This window comes from Camelus ferus, chromosome 16 (assembly GCF_009834535.1).
Source record: "Camelus ferus isolate YT-003-E chromosome 16, BCGSAC_Cfer_1.0, whole genome shotgun sequence".
In the NCBI taxonomy this organism is placed as follows: Eukaryota; Metazoa; Chordata; class Mammalia; order Artiodactyla; family Camelidae; genus Camelus; species Camelus ferus.
Window position 1 is genome coordinate 40,360,975 of NC_045711.1, and position 16,265 is coordinate 40,377,239.

At 59.8% G+C, this 16,265-nt stretch overlaps 1 protein-coding gene across 5 annotated transcripts; it reads left to right on the forward strand.

The window, feature by feature from the left end:
- The first annotated feature begins 712 nt into the window (after nt 1–712).
- GIT1 (GIT ArfGAP 1) lies at nt 713–16,172 on the forward strand. 5 transcript variants are annotated; one of them, XM_032457550.1, is made up of 21 exons: nt 713–1,024; nt 6,680–6,813; nt 7,275–7,387; nt 7,509–7,614; nt 8,110–8,327; nt 8,413–8,507; nt 8,844–8,886; nt 10,642–10,668; nt 10,862–10,910; nt 11,300–11,372; nt 11,948–12,045; nt 12,471–12,582; nt 12,703–12,836; nt 13,000–13,152; nt 13,288–13,518; nt 13,611–13,664; nt 13,853–13,939; nt 14,071–14,144; nt 14,232–14,414; nt 14,549–14,612; nt 14,775–16,172. In XM_032457550.1, the coding sequence occupies exons 1-21, from the start codon at nt 973–975 to the stop codon at nt 14,985–14,987; spliced, it is 2,313 nt and encodes a 770-aa protein (XP_032313441.1). In that variant the 5' UTR covers nt 713–972; the 3' UTR covers nt 14,988–16,172. The 5 variants fall into 5 exon arrangements, with proteins under 5 accessions (XP_032313441.1, XP_032313437.1, XP_032313438.1 ...); XM_032457547.1 differs by lacking the exon at nt 713–1,024 and adding an exon at nt 2,598–2,863; XM_032457546.1 differs by lacking the exon at nt 10,642–10,668 and having other exon boundaries at nt 832–1,024.
- Nucleotides 16,173–16,265: the final 93 nt, after the last annotated feature.

Here is a 16,265-nt window from a genome sequence, read left to right on the forward strand (position 1 = left end):
TCAGAAACACCGTTGATGCATACAAGACCGATGCCAAGTGGATATTACTGCACCCAGGCACAGTGGTCACTCCTCAGGAGGTCTTCAAAAACTGCCAAGATTCTTTCCTCTCTGAATGAAAGCATGGAGGAGGGATCGATGTATATTTAGCCTGGAGGCAGGGGGATACACTGCATGACCTCTTTGGCACTGGGCGTCCATATTGTTGGCGGTGTGCGTAGTCAGCAAGAGTGTGACCAAACATACACCTGGACACACAGATGTGGACACATAGGGGACCAGGACGCACATCTCACCCACACGGGGACGGGCGGGTACCCCTGAACCACAGCCCCTCAATGAGGAGGGGGGCCTGGGCCTCCAGCTCCTTACTCTCTTCTCTGATCTCCAGGGGTCACTGTCCCTGAGCCCGAGAGATCTCTGGGCCACCCTCCTCTCGAAAGAGCAGGGGATGGAGCTGTGAGGTTAACTCAAACCGTCTCGGGGCCAGGGGTGCGTCGGGGCCGAGGCCAGGGCCGCTGGCGGCGATGCCTGGTAAGGCCTGGCGATGGCCGTGGCCCCTTTAAGCACCCCCGCCCCCTCTCCCCCGCGCTCCCGGCTTCCTTTCTCCGGGAGGTGCGGCCGGCAGGGCCCGGCGGCGGGGCGGGTGTGTAGGCTGCCCCTCCCCCGGTGGGCCGGGCCTGCGTCGCTTCCTGCAGGAGCGGCCGGGAGCCGCGCAGGGGGCGGAGAGAGCGAGAGGCGAGCGGCGGCGGGGCGGCGCGGGGCGGAGGGCGCCCGAGGGCGAGCGGGCGAGCGGGCGGGCGGGCACGGCGGGTCCGGGCCAGCCCCGAGGGCGGACGGTTGGCCGGGCGCGCGGAGCCTAGCCGGGGCCTTGCCGGAGCCGGGCCGGGCAGCAGGGGCCGCCGCCGCCCGAGCCCGCCGCCCGCGCCCCCCACGCTGGCCCAGAGGGCTGCGGCCGCGTCGCCGCTGAGGATGTCCCGGAAGGGGCCGCGAGCGGAGGTGTGTGCGGACTGCAGCGCCCCGGGTAAGCGGGGCCGGACCGGGGGCGGGACCGCGCACGGAGGCACCGCCGGGCGGGCGCCGGGGCCTGGCGGGAGCGCCTTGCGGGGCCGGAGGGCGGGGCGGGGCTGGGGGCTGCGGCCTCCGGCCTCGGCCCCCGCCCGGACCACTGCGGAGTCGCGTCCTTGGCGGGAGGGCCGTCTGAGGGGCCCTCGTTTCCTCGCGTCCGTGGACGAGCGAGGAAGGACATTCCCGGCGCCGCTTCCCACCCCTCAGTCTGAGGGAGGCGGGCAGCTCTCTGCCTCCCCCCTCCATCTCAGTATCCAAACGGAAGCGCCAGCCTACGGTGGCAGGAGGGCTGTGGCGGAGGCCGGCCCGGTTTAGGAGGTGGGGGCGAGAGTGGTTTTGTGCCATCTCAGTGCCACCCCCGCGTCTTGCACCTGCTGCTTGCATGGTCTGCCCGCCCGCTGGGGTGGCGGAGGGCAGGGGGCAGAGAACTGGGCAGATGGGCCTGGGGACCTGGATACTGTTTCCTCAGGAGCAGATGAGGGGGTGGCTACTCCTAGGATTCCCTGCACCTTGTTCCCAAAGCTGGGGCTCCTCGCAGGGCCTGGTATTAAGGGCTAGTACGAGCCTGGGCATCTTCCCCTGAGGCATCCCTTGGCCTGGTGACTGGGAAAAACTAGACTCAGCTTTTCCTGTGTCCCAGTATGGCCTGCTTGGGAAGGTGGGCTTGGCATGCCTCAGCTTGGGCCCAGACCCCTCCTTGTCTTCTAGTCCAGTCTGGCCAGAAATGGGTAGGGAGCAGTGCTGAGGGGGGCCTAGATTCCCAGGATCCACCTGGCTTCCTGGCCTGCCTCCTGGCTGAATTTACCATGGTGTTTCCCTTCTTCTTCCCAGCAGAGTCAGGTCCAGGCTGATGTGAACCCCCCCCCTGACCTGCTAAGGAAGTGAGGAGCAGTGACCTGGAGAGGCTGCTCCCTTCTGATGTGGGAGGACACTGCCAGTGATGGGGCTTAGCAACTGGCCTGGGGAAGGAAGCCCTGGCCCTTGTCTCTCCTGTCTTTAGGAAAGGAACTCTCTCTCTGGGAGACCTTTGGGAGGGCTCAAGGGGTCCGTGAACTCCAGGGGGACTGTAGGCACAATTAAGTGAGAGTGTAGGGTGGTGTTTTGTGGACCCATAACTTCCAGCCACCCTTTGGACAGGTCCAGGACCCCAACAGGTGAGACCCACAGATACTCTAGTGGTTCCAGTAGCTCTGAGCTAGAGTGTGTGGGAACTCTGGGTGCCTGGCAGAGGCATGGTGGTCTGAGTGGTTATGACCCTGAGGCCTCCTTTCAGGGCATGTCATGGTCTAGAGGGCCCTAAAGAAGCTACCTCGGCAGGTGGAGGTGATATGTGTCCCACCCCTGATTAGTTAGAAACTAGTTATCTCCTTCCCCCAACCATAGGCAGGTCTGGGGATGGAAGGACTAAGAGGAAAACTTGCCTTCTATATGTCTGCTCCAGGCTGTTCTGCACCTTTGCTGGGTGGGCGTAGCAGTGGAGGGAGGGCAAGTCGGGATGGGAAGGGGGTGCTTAGCAGACACTTTATCAGGGGATTTTAAGTGTTGCCTTTGTTTCTAGCTTAGTCTGTGACTCATGGTAAGACTTTCCTCACTCTGGGTCCCAGTTTCCTCAACTCTGACGCAAAGAAGTTGGGAGTAGAAATGGTTTTTGAGGACCGTCCCATCTACAAGTCTGTGGTCCTGATTCTGGGCGAGGGGGACTTGGCGCAGAATTAGCAAGGCAGTTGACCTTTCTCCATTGCATCTGACTCTTTGGCTGAAGCCTCCAGATGCCCAGTGGGCATGGGGAGGAATGGTATGTATCTGATGTGTGAGCTGCCTAGCCCCTATCCCCAGTCCTCATCCCACAGAGGCATTTGTGCCCCAGGTACCTCCTTCCCCCTGATCCAGAATATGGGTTGGGAAGAGGCAGGTGGTGAGAAGGTGAGGTGGGTAGGGCGTTCACAAAGTCTAACTCTGCACCACGCCCCAGCACCTAGCATCGTGTCTGGCACATAGCAGGCACCCCCGCCAAGTGTGTATGGCTATTTATCAGGACCCCAGCTGGCTACTTTGGGCTACCCCGTACCCCTGCTCTATGAGGCATGGAATGGCATTCTCAGTTTAGGATCTGTAGCAACCCAGGTAAGAGGCTTGAGGGAAACCAGCAGTTTGGAGCCCAGGCCCAGAGCGACCTCCTTAGTGTATCCTCCTCACTGTGATAGGAGCCCTGTATTCCCAGCCCTAGGAGTGGGGTTGTGGCCTCTTTGTGGCTGGTTAATTTGTGAGCTCATGGAGGTGAGAGGCAAGAGGTGAGATGCAGTCTGACTTCAAAGGCCCCGTTCTCCCTCTGCTCCCAGGCCTTGGCACACAGGGGACAAGTGTGAGTACGTTGTGAGGCAGATGGACATGACATGGCTGCTCTGGCAACTGGTACCATCTCATCAGACACCATCTGTGTCCCTGCCTGCCTTGGGAATCCAGGAGAGGCGCAGGGGTCAGGGAACCCTGGAGAATGTGTGTTTCCCCCTTCCTGCCCCTCCATTCACCCCGTCACACAGTCCTCGCCCAGCTCTCAGGGGTCTCCTCACACCGTGTGCCTCCTTCTCAGCCTTCCCACTTTGGCAGCCCCAGGCACAGGAGTGATGCCCATCCTGCAGGAACCCTGAGTGAGCAAGGCTGGCCATCAGCTAGGGACATTTAGGAACCTGCAGGCTCATTTGTCTCTGCATAATGTAGATTGTGAGGTGGGGTGAACGGTGGGCTTTCTTCTTCTCTCACTGAGGTATAACTTGCAGCAAAGTGCCTCTACCCACTGTTCAGCCTGATGAGCTCTCACCTGTGTGCATACATACACCTGTGTAACCACCACTCTGCTCAAGAGGTAGAGCATTTCCATCACTCTTGAGGGCTTTATTGTGTCCCCTCTTAGCCAATGCCCCCCCCCAACAACAGCCGCCATTCTGACCTCTATCCCCGTGGGTTACTCTTACCTCCTTTCAAGAGGGTGGGCCTTTCTTGTCCAGTGAGGATCTTGTCCCTAGGTCAGAAGAGGCTGGGCCTCTCTTGTCCAGTGAGGATCTTGTCCCTAGGTCAGAAGAGGCTGGCTGCTGGCTGCTGGCCCTAGAGGCCACTAGTGGCTTTGGGTGGTGACATGAATTCACGTTCGTATAGGCCTCCATGGTGCTAGCACTGGTTAACATTATCCCAGGACCCCTCCTGCCACTTGCCCACACATACCAGATCCCCTACCCTGACTGAGGCAGAAGCCTGGGGGTGGGTTGGCAGGAGACTGAGGAGGTGACTATATCCCCTAACCCTTATGTTCCCTGTCCCTTCTGCCCTGAGTTTGGTCCAAGGAGCCTTTTGGGGGCAAGGGTCCCTTAACCTCAAACCACAATAGCCATTTGACTTTCAGAAACCCTTCCTGGCCCTTCTGTGTAGGAACTGACCTACATGGGACCTGGGGCTCCTGCTTGGGTAGGCCCAGGCCCCTTGGGCATAGAGAGCCCATAGGTTAGGGTGGGCTTCCCACCTGTGTCATCCAGAACTGAGCTGGCACCAGTGTGCCCCACCAGGACAATGTCCCCTGCCCATCCTTCCTATTTCAGGTCGCTGTGGAAGAGAGGGAGGACCCCTCTTCCAAGCTGGGAGAGTGCCGAGCAGAACCTTTGACTACACTCCCCAGATCCTGGTCTCTTGGTCACTGCCACCTTCAGGGACTTATTGTGTCTGGTCTGGTCCTGGATGTCTGGCCAGATCTGTCGTCCCAGGCCTGGCTTCTCTGTTAGAGCCACAGGCCTGGGGTGGAGGCCTCAGGGCGGCCCATTTGTGATCCTGGCCTGGGCGGCTCCCTACTGACAGGAAACCCCACCATTTCAACAAGAGGAATTTAGGCCACGTCATTTCCAGCTTCCTGCCTGGGCTGCCAGGAGGTGGCTGACAGGCAGACCCCTGACCCAGTGGTGTTTGGGAGTGGGGGGAGTGAGTTTTCCATGCCTGGGGTGCCTTACTGTCTGGGGAAAGTCAGCACTAAAGTTTGCTCTAGGGCTCCCTCTCTTGGCACAGGTGGTGGGTCCCTTCCTCACGGGCCCCTAGAATCACCCCCAGAAAGGTGTATGGGGGGTACCATGTACATCCCTCTATTGCCCTGTTTTGGGGGATCCCTAAGGAAGCCCAGACCTTAAGAGCTGAGCCCCCCTTTCACTTCCTGTTTCCACACCATTGGAGGGGACATTTGACATGGGCAGCGTTGAAGCCGTGTCCTGACTCAATCTCTTCATGAATCTCTGGGGAACTTTGATGGAAGTCCTTGCGGGGAAGGGTCTCGGAAATGCCTTATGGTTGGAGGGGCTCTCATTATCCTAAGCCTGTCCCTCCCTGGAGGGGGCACTTCTGGACTCCTTGAGCATTATGGAGCAAGGCAGAGAGCCAGCCCACTCCCACCTCACCCCAGGACAGGGCTTCCTGAGATGGGGCGGGGGCCTGGGCAGAGCACAGTGTCCTGGGAGAGAGGCTCCCTGCCCCCACACTCCAGCGACACACAATGGCTGCTTTCTCCCCCGTGACCTTTCCGCAGCCTGAGCTGTGTGCAGCTGTCTCCTCCCTCTCTCCCAAGGGGCCTGGGATGGGTAGCATCTCCCCTGCCCTTGAGAAGGACCCCAGAAGCTCCCCTCCTACTCTGGCACCCCTTCTTGCTTCTAAAGCTCACTTTTCCCCAAGGAGTGGAGAGTGGCTTCCAGGGCCCTCACCCACTTGGGGGTGCCCCCTTTGGAGCTGCAACAGCAGCAGGTGTGGACAAGGCATGGTCTCCAGCATCTTAAGTGCCTGGGTTCACATCCTAGCAATGCCACTCATTAGCAATGTGACTTTGAGGAAGCACCATAACTTCTCTGAGCCACTGTTTCCTCATTGTTAAGGCAGAGTAGCATCTCCCACCTTGCCTGACAGTTGCAATCGGCTCTATACTTGAGGCATCCAGCTGGTACACAGTGGGTACTCAGTCAGTGTTAGTTCCTGTGCTTTCTCCATCCTTCTTAAGAGGAGCTCCAGCTCACTCCATCAGTGATGGTGGCAGGAGGCTTGATCATGAAAAGGCCTCTTGCCTGCCAGCATGAGGGCAGAGGCAGGAGCCCCTGGAGGGGCGCGATGGGTCAGGCAGGTGGACCAGTAGTTCCAAAAAGCCTGGGTACAGGAGAGATGTGGCACTGACCCAGACACAGGAGGAGCGCCTAGGGATGTGTAGCAGGCGGCATCGCGGGTGCATCCCCTAGGGGACTCCCACTCCCTGGGGAAGGGCTAGGGCGGCAGGCTTGTTCCCCGGGGAGAAGCTGTGGGACTGGTAGCGGTGGCTGCAGGACGGGAAGCTGTTCCCACCGAGTAGGCCCTGGGGACCACACCTCCCTAGAGGGGCAGAGACTCTTGTAGGAAAGGGCTTGACTCTATCAGTGGCCACTGGCTGCAAGCCTTTGGGGAGTCCCTGCCACCACCGGAGCTCAGCTTCCTCATCGATGGGCCAGCTCCCTGAGCCTTGAGCAGCTGAGTGAGAGAATGTGCGTGGAGTACTAAACATAGTGCAGGTCAGGGCAGGTGCTCAGGAGGCCTCACCATTGTCTCACCCTAACCCCGGCAGACCCCGGCTGGGCCTCCATCAGCAGGGGTGTGCTGGTGTGCGACGAGTGCTGCAGTGTGCACCGGAGCCTGGGACGCCATATCTCCATTGTCAAGCACCTCCGCCACAGCGCCTGGCCCCCCACCCTGCTGCAGGTATGGGCTGGGCTGGGCGGTTCTTCCTTCCCCACAGAGTGTACGGAGTCGGGGTGCTTTTTCCCAGCACCCTCATACACAGCTGTCTGGATCCTGCAGCTTCCAGGGGGCAGCACCCACCTGGGGCAGAGCCTGACCCTGTCTCTTTCCACCTGCTTGCCTACACAGAGAGGAGGCTTCCAGGACTGGGGTCATACACACCTGGGCTCTCACCCCAGCTCTGCCACCTGCTAGCTTGGCCATGTGGCACTGAGTGAATCACTTAACTTCTCTGAGCCTTGGCATGCTCACCATGTCACCCAAAGTGCTAAACAGGACCCACACCCTTAGGTGGCCTGCCTGGATGGAGGCACGACGGCATCAGGCATACAGCAGGCCCACTGGTACTGTGTCCAGCCCGGCCCTCGGAGGTGTCCCCCTGCGCTCAGCGGGCACGCTCACTTGGCACCTCTTTCCCACAGATGGTGCACACGCTCGCCAGCAATGGGGCCAACTCCATCTGGGAGCATTCCCTGCTGGACCCTGCACAGGTGCAGAGCGGCCGGCGCAAAGCCAACCCCCAAGACAAAGTCCAGTGAGTCGGGCTCAAGGGGTAGTGGCTGGGGTTGTGTGGCTGAGGACCTGGGCCCGGGAGGGGGCCAGAGGCCTGGCCTCTCCTGCTCTGCTCCCCATTTCCTCCTGTGTGCTCCATGCAGCCCCATCAAGTCAGAGTTCATCAGGGCCAAGTACCAGATGCTGGCTTTTGTGCACAAGCTGCCTTGCCGGGATGATGATGGAGTCACCGCCAAAGACCTCAGCAAGGTTTGTGGGGCCCCGTAGTGGGAGGGGTGGGCTTCTCCTCTTCTCACACACTACACCATCACCACTGACCTCAGGCCCCCAAGGGAGATAGGTCAGGGGGGAACAGTGGGCACAGTGGAGGAACAATATTGCATGGTCAGGCCACACGTGATCAAGGCCCCTCAGCTCCCATGTGGACACGCAAGGTGAAAATCCCCCAGCTGCCACTTGAAAGCTGGAAAACTCTGGGCAGTTTCTGAGCCTCTCAGAGCCTCAGTTTCCTCATCTAGAACATAGGAGAGAAATAGCATCTACTTCATAGATAGTGTCTGTTCTAAGCAGAGCACTCTGCCTGTGCTGGGTGGTGCCTGACTGCAGCTATGGTTAATTGGCATGAACTCCCTGACAACCCAACTTGGAGCTGGTAGGAGTCCCAGGAGTGGCCTGGACTAGGTGCCACTGGGAGTGGGGAGCACCCCACACACACACATTTGTTGTAAACTCTGCTCCTCGCAGCAACTGCACTCAAGTGTGCGGACAGGCAACTTGGAGACATGTCTGCGCCTGCTGTCCCTGGGTGCCCAGGCCAACTTCTTCCACCCAGAGAAGGGCACCACACCTCTGCACGTGGCTGCCAAGGCAGGGCAGACGCTGCAGGCTGAACTTCTCGTCGTGTATGGGGCTGACCCTGGCTCCCCTGATGTTAATGGCCGCACACCCATTGACTATGCCAGGTGAGGGTTGGTTGAAAGGTGAGGCTTGGGTGGGAGTGGGGAGTGGGTTGCGGCTTCCTGGCTGAGCCGTGCCCCCTCCCCACAGGCAGGCGGGGCACCATGAGCTGGCGGAAAGGCTAGTCGAGTGCCAGTATGAGCTCACTGACCGGTTAGCCTTCTATCTCTGTGGACGCAAGCCGGGTGAGCAGAGTGTGGGGCCAGCCTGGCTGGGCCAGGCAGGTGGGACCCAGACACACCCCAGCAGCAGGTGCCATGGTGACAAAGCTGGCTGGGGAACAGTGTTGCTAGGCAACTGGCTCCTGTGAAATTGCTGCAGGCTCTGGGCTGCAGCATGTTGGGATAGGGGGTGGGGTGGGCATAACTTGCAGCCAGCTCCCAGGGCTCTTGGGGGTGTCCTGCCCTCCTCCCCTTCCTCTGACACTTCTGGGTAACAAGCCCTGCTCTGGGCAATGAGGTGGGCTCCCAGCTGCTAAGGCCACCCAGCACCAGTGACTTGCCATTTTTATTTTTGGTCAGATCACAAGAATGGGCATTACATCATCCCACAGATGGCTGACAGGTGAGTACCCACCTGATACCCCTTCCCAGAGGCTGCTGGATGCCATGTGGGTGCCCGACCCCCAGAGCCCCCACCCCTCCCCTCTCCAGGCTTTAGGGGCCTGGGACCCCACCTCCAGCCCCCTTAAGGGGCTGGAAGCTTAAGCATATCACAGCCCAGCCTTTACTCCCTAGAGCTGGGCCCTAAAGCAGGTAAGAAATGTTGGCTCAGCATGTGGCTGACACAGCCTAACCCCCATGGCTGTGAAGTAGACAGGGCCTGAGTACAAGGAACAACCCCCTTATGAGCAGTGGATTCCTGGGTTCTGTTCCCAGTGACAGTGATCCCAGTGTAAAATCTTCAGACAAACCTTTGCTTTTCAGTAAGAAGGTTCTCGGCCCCAGAGAGTTGACTAACTTTGGGACTCTGGCCAGGCCTCTGTGATGTACTCAGAAATTGGGCAGGGGCTTGGAGACAGAGCATGGGCTCAATTGAGGTGTTTCTGCCTTTTATCTGGGAGTCCCCCGGGTGCCCAGGCTGTGGGGGATGCTCACCCAGCTCACACGATGGATGCTGGCTCCACCTGGTGGCTGCCTGTGACAGCCAAGCTGTGCCTGCTGGCCTGGATCTGGAGAGAGGAGGCTCGCTCCTTCTCCAAAGGCCAGTGTGGACAAGTGGGGATGGTCAGGCCTGGGCACCTCGGTCCCTGAAACCCTAGACCTTCTCTGCTCTGAGACTCTAAGACTGCCTCTTGCTTCTCTGGTCTTATTCTTCCTGGTGTGTGTCCAGGGGTGTGTGTGTGGTAAACACATACAGGCATGTTCTCAATGAAATGTTAACCAGGCATCTCCCCAGTGCCAGCTGTTCCTGGCACTGGGACACAGAGGGAACTCACTCGTGACTTTTGCCCTTAAGGAGGTCACAGTCTAGAGGGGGAGGCACCCTAGTCCACTGTAGTCCAGTGTGGGCAATGCAGCCAGATGTCAGAAATGCTGCACCAGGAACTGGAGGCAGGGTGTGTTCCTGGAGCATCTGAGAGGCAGGGAATCCCAGGAGCAAGACTGGAGGTGAGACAGTGGCCAATCCTGAGGGCCCCAACAGGAGCTGTGACCATCCTGAGAGCAGAGATGTTCCAAGCATAAGTGGAGTCAGTTCTGCCACTTACTGGCTGTGTAACTTCAGGCAGGCTCCTTATCCTGAGCCTTAGTCACCTCTCCTGGAAATGAGGGCAACTGTACCTGTCTTTCCACGCTGTTGAGAGGATTTTAAAAGATAATGCATGCAAAGTATGTAGCATATCTTTATTGAAGTGTGATTGAAGTAATGCCATACATAACCTGTTATTGAAGAGTTTTTAAGGCCAGGAGTATTGTAGCCAGATGTGTCAAAAATATCACCCTGGTTTCCGGGTAGAAAAAGGATCATAGGGGCAACACTGGAAGTGGGAAGATGGATGAAGAAACTGTTGCAAAAGCCCAGGCAGGAGGAAATGATGGCAGAACCTGGGAAAAGCTTTGCTTAGGCTTGAGGGTGAGGGAGGTTGCAGGTGTCTCCCAGGAGCTGACCCTGGTCCTGGGTGAGTGGGTCACTGAGAGAAGGGGCAAGCTGGCCAAGGAGCAGGTTGTGGGGAAGACAAGTTTGGTTTTGTACACCTTGGGTCTGGCGTGTGCACGGAGATGGGTCTGAGCTTGACGTGGGAAGGCGTGTGCTGCCCTGCTCCTGGGTAATTGCTGCCTCTGTCCTGTTCTTCCCTCTGCTGCCTTCCTCTGGACTTAGATCTCGGCAAAAGTGCATGTCTCAGAGGTATATGGTGCCTGTGTGGGAGTAGGCTCTGGAGGTTGGGTGGGGCAGGGAGGCACCTGGTTTGCGGCATCTGGGGTGTCGTCTCCCTGGGATCCCTGCATGTTTGGGAGGTCACAACAGGGTTTGAGAGCCTGGCTGCCTCTCACGTCTGGCCTCTCCCCTCTACCCTATTCCCATTCTCCTCCTTCCACAGCCTGGACCTGTCAGAGTTGGCCAAAGCTGCCAAGAAGAAGCTGCAGGCGGTGAGTCTGCTCAGTTAGACCCCTGATGCTTGGAGCTGCCCCCATCTCTGACCCCCCGACCCCTGGGATTGCACCCCCTTCCTCTGACTTCCTGCCCTTTTCCAAGTCTTTGACCTGCCCCTTACTTTAGGCTCCCCAGTCATGTGTCCTTCACTTCCCCACCCTTTGTCTTTGATGCTAGCTATGGTCTCCCTCTGTCCTCTCCCTCCTTGGAGCTTGGCAGACAGACCCCTAACCCAGTTTCCAGTTCTGAGACTGGGGGGAGGGCTGGGCGACACAAAGGACACACAAGTTGTTTCCCACCCTTTGTGACATCCCAGTGAGCTGGCCTGGTCGGCATTGGGGGCCAGTTGATGAGACAAAGCCTGGATCCCCTTTTCTGCCTCCAGCTCAGCAACCGGCTTTTTGAGGAACTTGCCATGGATGTGTATGACGAGGTGGATCGAAGAGAAAATGATGCTGGTGAGCCAGGAGGGCATCCAAGCCTTGGGTGGATGGGACAGAGCACCTGCCTGCAGGGGAGGGTCTGGGACCTGGTGTGGCTCTTGGGTCCTTTTACCAGGACAAAGGGGTGCCTGGGATTGGTCTGCTCAGCAGGCTTGCACATAAGCCCCTGCCGGCTGGCTGTGAGCCCAGCAGGGCAGTGTGTGCTGAGCTGGAGGCAGCCAGCCTGCTCCTCTCCCCACCCTCTGGACTGGGGCTCCTCTCTGCCCTGGCTGCCTCCCTCCCACTTTGGCTCTCTCTCCAGTCCTGCTCCGCCCCCTGTGTCCCTCCTTCCTGGCCACAGCCAGATTCCAGCCCAAGCTCCTGGCTGGAGGGAGTCGCCTTGTTCTGTTTGTCAGTCCCCAGCGGGCCTCACCCAGCCTTGCCCTGACCCAGCCTTGCTTCCTGTGTCTGAAGACCACCCCTGTTCTGATCACCAGTGCGGACTTGGTGGGCGTGGGGAGGAGCTAGGAAGGCTGTGCTCCACACTTGCCCACCTCCGCCCCATGGGCCTGGCCACTGTGGGTGATCTGCTCCCTGCCCCTCCCCCACAGTGTGGCTGGCGACCCAAAACCACAGCACCCTGGTGACGGAGCGCAGTGCTGTGCCCTTCCTGCCTGTTAACCCTGAATACTCAGCCACACGGAATCAGGTGAGGAGACTGGACTGGATGGGTGGCCTGGGAGATCTCCTCCCCTCCTGGGGTCACCAGCTCAGGGGGCCCTGCCCTTCCCTTCCTAGCTGGCTATTATCTGGGCCAGCATGGCCTGCTTTTCCCCATTCCTGGCCAAGGCCTCTCTCCGGCCCACTGGCTCTGGGCTTCGTGAATGGGGAAGAGGCTGTTCTTCTGAGCACTTGGTGAGCAGCCTCTGAGAGGTGCTCCAGCCTCTTCCTGAGAGCTCCCCTAGGCACCCCAAATCTTTGTCATCCTTTACCCTTTGGCCTGGTGAGCTGGGCTGGGCTGCTCTAACTGTGGTTAAGTCAGCTTTTAGAGGGCGGCGTTGCTGCTTTGTCTCCACCCCTGTGTGTCAGCCATAAGGGTCCCCTCACGCCAGCCTGGCCCTGTCTGTCTCCCAGGGGCGACAGAAGTTGGCCCGCTTTAATGCCCGAGAGTTTGCCACCTTGATCATCGACATTCTCAGCGAGGCCAAGCGAAGACAGCAGGGCAAGAGCCTGAGCAGCCCCACAGGTGGGAGGGGAGGGGATGGGGGTGCAGGCGGTGGGTGCTGTTCCAGGATATTGTCTTTCATGGCTCCCTTCCGGGGGTAGCTGTATGGCTGAGCCCTGAGAGACAGGCCTGTGCCCTCAGACAACCTCGAGCTGTCTGCACGGAGCCAGAGTGACCTGGACGACCAGCACGACTACGACAGTGTGGCCTCGGACGAGGACACTGACCAGGAGCCCCTGCGCAGCGCCGGTGCCACCCGGAACAACCGTGCTCGGGTCTGAGCCCTGCCCCTCCCTGGCCTCTATCAAGGCCCTGCTCTATCCTCTTGTACCCTGGGGCCTCAGGGACAAAGGGGCTGGTCACAGCCTCTAGAATGGCCTTTAAAAGGCGTTCATCCCCAGCCCCTGAGGGCTGATGGGCTCATGCCTCCCTCTACAGAGCATGGACTCCTCAGACCTGTCCGACGGGGCCGTGACGCTGCAGGAGTACCTAGAGCTGAAGAAGGCCCTGGCAACCTCCGAGGCAAAGGTGCAGCAGCTCATGAAGGTCAACAGCAGCTTGAGTGATGAGCTCCGGAGGCTGCAGAGGGAGGTGAGGGCTGCAGCCTGGGTGGGAGTGGGGGTGGGGACCTCCCAGTGCCCCACGCTGGGGAGGCACACCCCTTCCTAGAGGTGGTGGTGCTATTTGGACTCTCCGAAGTTTCTGACTCCACTCTGCACCTCTCAGATCCACAAACTGCAGGCAGAGAACTTGCAGATCCGCCAGCCACCAGGGCCAGTGCCCACACCCCCACTCCCCAGCGAACGGGCAGAGCACACACCCATGGGGCCTGGCGGGAGCACCCACCGCAGGGACCGCCAGGCCTTCTCCATGTATGAACCGGGCTCTGCCCTGAAGCCTTTTGGGGGCCCACCTGGGGATGAGCTCGCCACCCGGCTCCAGCCTTTCCACAGCACCGTGAGCTGCCTACTGGTCTTGGGGGGGGTGAGGGGACGGCATTGGGACCACCACAGGGCCCTCCATGATGCCCCCTGTGCTGCCCTCCCCAGGAGCTGGAGGATGATGCCATCTATTCAGTGCACGTCCCTGCTGGCCTTTACCGGGTAAGCAGGGCCTGGGGAAGGTGGGTCCATTCCTACAAATAGGTTCTGATCCCCAGTGGGTGCCAGGCCCTGTGATGGACAGTGGGCGCAGGGATGGCTAGACACACATGGTCCCAGCCTCACCACAGGGAAGCCAGAAGGTGGGTGGTGGGAGGAGGAGACTGACTCCAGCCCTGCCTGGGTTTCAGATCCGGAAGGGGGTGTCGGCCTCAGCTGTGCCCTTCACTCCCTCCTCCCCACTGCTGTCATGCTCCCAGGAAGGAAGCCGCCACACGGTAAAGTTGAGCCCTGGGGATGAAGGGCTGGACTGAACTGAGACGTGTGCTTGGGAAGGTGATGGGGGGGGGGGGGCTTTGTGGGTCCATGAATGTGCACTCACCTTCCTCCTGCTCCCTGCACCCTCTAGAGCAAGCTTTCCCGCCACGGCAGCGGCGCTGACAGTGACTACGAAAACACGCAAAGTGGGGACCCGCTGCTGGGGTGAGGCACCCAGGGGAAGGGGGCTGAGCAGCCCCAGAGTGTCTTTAAGGTTGTAGGCAAGGGCCTGATGGCTCTCTCTAACCCTAGCCTGGAAGGGAAGAGGTTTCTAGAGCTGGGCAAGGAGGAGGACTTCCACCCAGAATTGGAAAACCTGGATGGAGACCTTGACCCAGGGCTTCCCAGCACAGAGGATGTCATCCTGAAGACCGAGCAGGTCACCAAGAACATTCAGGAGTTACTGCGGGCTGCCCAGGAATTCAAGCATGACAGGTATGGCGGAGGGCATAGGCTCATATGGGCTTCTGAGGTGTCGCAGAGGGTGAGAAAGGGACCAGTGTGCCATTCTCCCTGGGAACCTTCCTTGAGAGCCCACTTCCTAATTTGCCGTCCTCTCCCCTCCACAGCTTTGTACCCTGTTCAGAGAAGATCCACCTGGCTGTGACTGAGATGGCCTCTCTCTTCCCAAAGGTATAGGGGCCAGAGATGGGAGCAGGACTGGGGGATGGGTGCCTGGGGTGGGCAGGGGTGGAGAATCTGACTGCTACCTGGGTGGAGACGTGGACCCACTGGGCCATGATCATGGCTCGTGGTTTTAAGTCCAAGGCCCAGCTCCCTCTGCCCTTCCCCCAGAGGCCAGCCCTGGAGCCCGTGCGCAGCTCTCTGCGGCTGCTCAACGCCAGCGCCTACCGGCTGCAGAGCGAGTGCCGGAAGACAGTGCCCCCAGAGCCTGGCGCCCCTGTGGACTTCCAGCTGCTGACTCAGCAGGTGATCCAGTGCGCCTATGACATCGCCAAGGCTGCGAAGCAGCTGGTCACCATCACCACCCGAGAGAAGAAGCAGTGACCACTCTCCCTGCACCCTCACCCGCACCCTGGGACCTCACTGGCCATGGGAGCTGGGCCACTCCAGACACTAATCCCCACCCCAACAGAGCCGCTGGCACAAGTGCCCTTAGTGCTGCCACTCTCCCCTGGCAGCCAGGCGCCCTGGTGCCCGTCCCCCTTGAGCCCCCAAGGATGGGGAGGTGGGGTGGCAGAAGTTTCTGTCCCCCACATTCCATGCACCTCCCCCTGTACATAGCATCCCCTCCCCTTCTAGTGTGCAGGGGCATGCAAGGCATCACTCCCAGCCCCTTGCCCTCCAGGGCACCCTCAGCAAAGGGTCGGGTGGGGACACTCCAAGTGGGGTAGTTCCCCTACATGCACCCCACCCCCATGAGCCAGTCCAGCCCTACTGGGGGCTTGAGCGGGGGCATCCCCCCCTGTACATAATACCTGTGGATGTCCCCACCCTGTAGCCACCAGCCCCCTGCTGCTCTCCTTTAATGCCAAACGGCCCCAGCCTAGGGCACAGGCCCCAACCTGTGTTCCAGGGGCCCCCAGCAGCAAACACTGGAAAATCTTTTTTTTTTTCTCTCCTCTCTTCCACCCCTTAATTTTAACGTTGTGGTAACTGAGTGTCCCTGCGTGCCTGCGTGTGAGTGTGCGGGGCGGCAGTGCCGTTCCGGAGGCCTGGCCCATCTGGAGTTGTGTGAGGGGTGAGGGGACCAGAGCAGCGGGACCAGTGTTGGGGGTCAGCCCCCCCTCCCCCATCCTGCCAGGGTAACCAGGATCCTGCCTGCTGCCTCCCCTCATCGCTCCCCCCCACTCATACCCTTTCTCTATGAACTTAAAAGCGAAAACCACTTCGCACCATCTCTCTGCCCCTCCCTTGTGGAGGGGGAATGTGCTGGCTGGGGCAGGGAACTGAGCACCGGAGCCTGGGGCTGGCTCCCCGGGGTCCCCGAGTCACTGAGAGCCCCTTCCCTGTAACCGCTGAGAGGCCAGCAGCACCTGCGGTATCTGGGTCTCTGGAGCCTGGTCTGCATGCAGCCTGGGAAGGCTGAGAGGCAGACGGCAGTGCCAACCAGCTCCTCTCCCCATCCCACCTCTGTCCCAGGGGCCAGGCTCTACCTGTGTGGTGGTGGGTGGGCTGACTGTCAAGATGTGTGTCATGTACATTTGTATCAAAAATAAATAAGTGACCATGTGTCATCTCTGATGCTTAGGGAACTTTGGTGGGGGCCAGGGAGGGGGGATGCCAGACCTGAAAGGGAGAAAGACCAACCTGGCAAAAGTATGA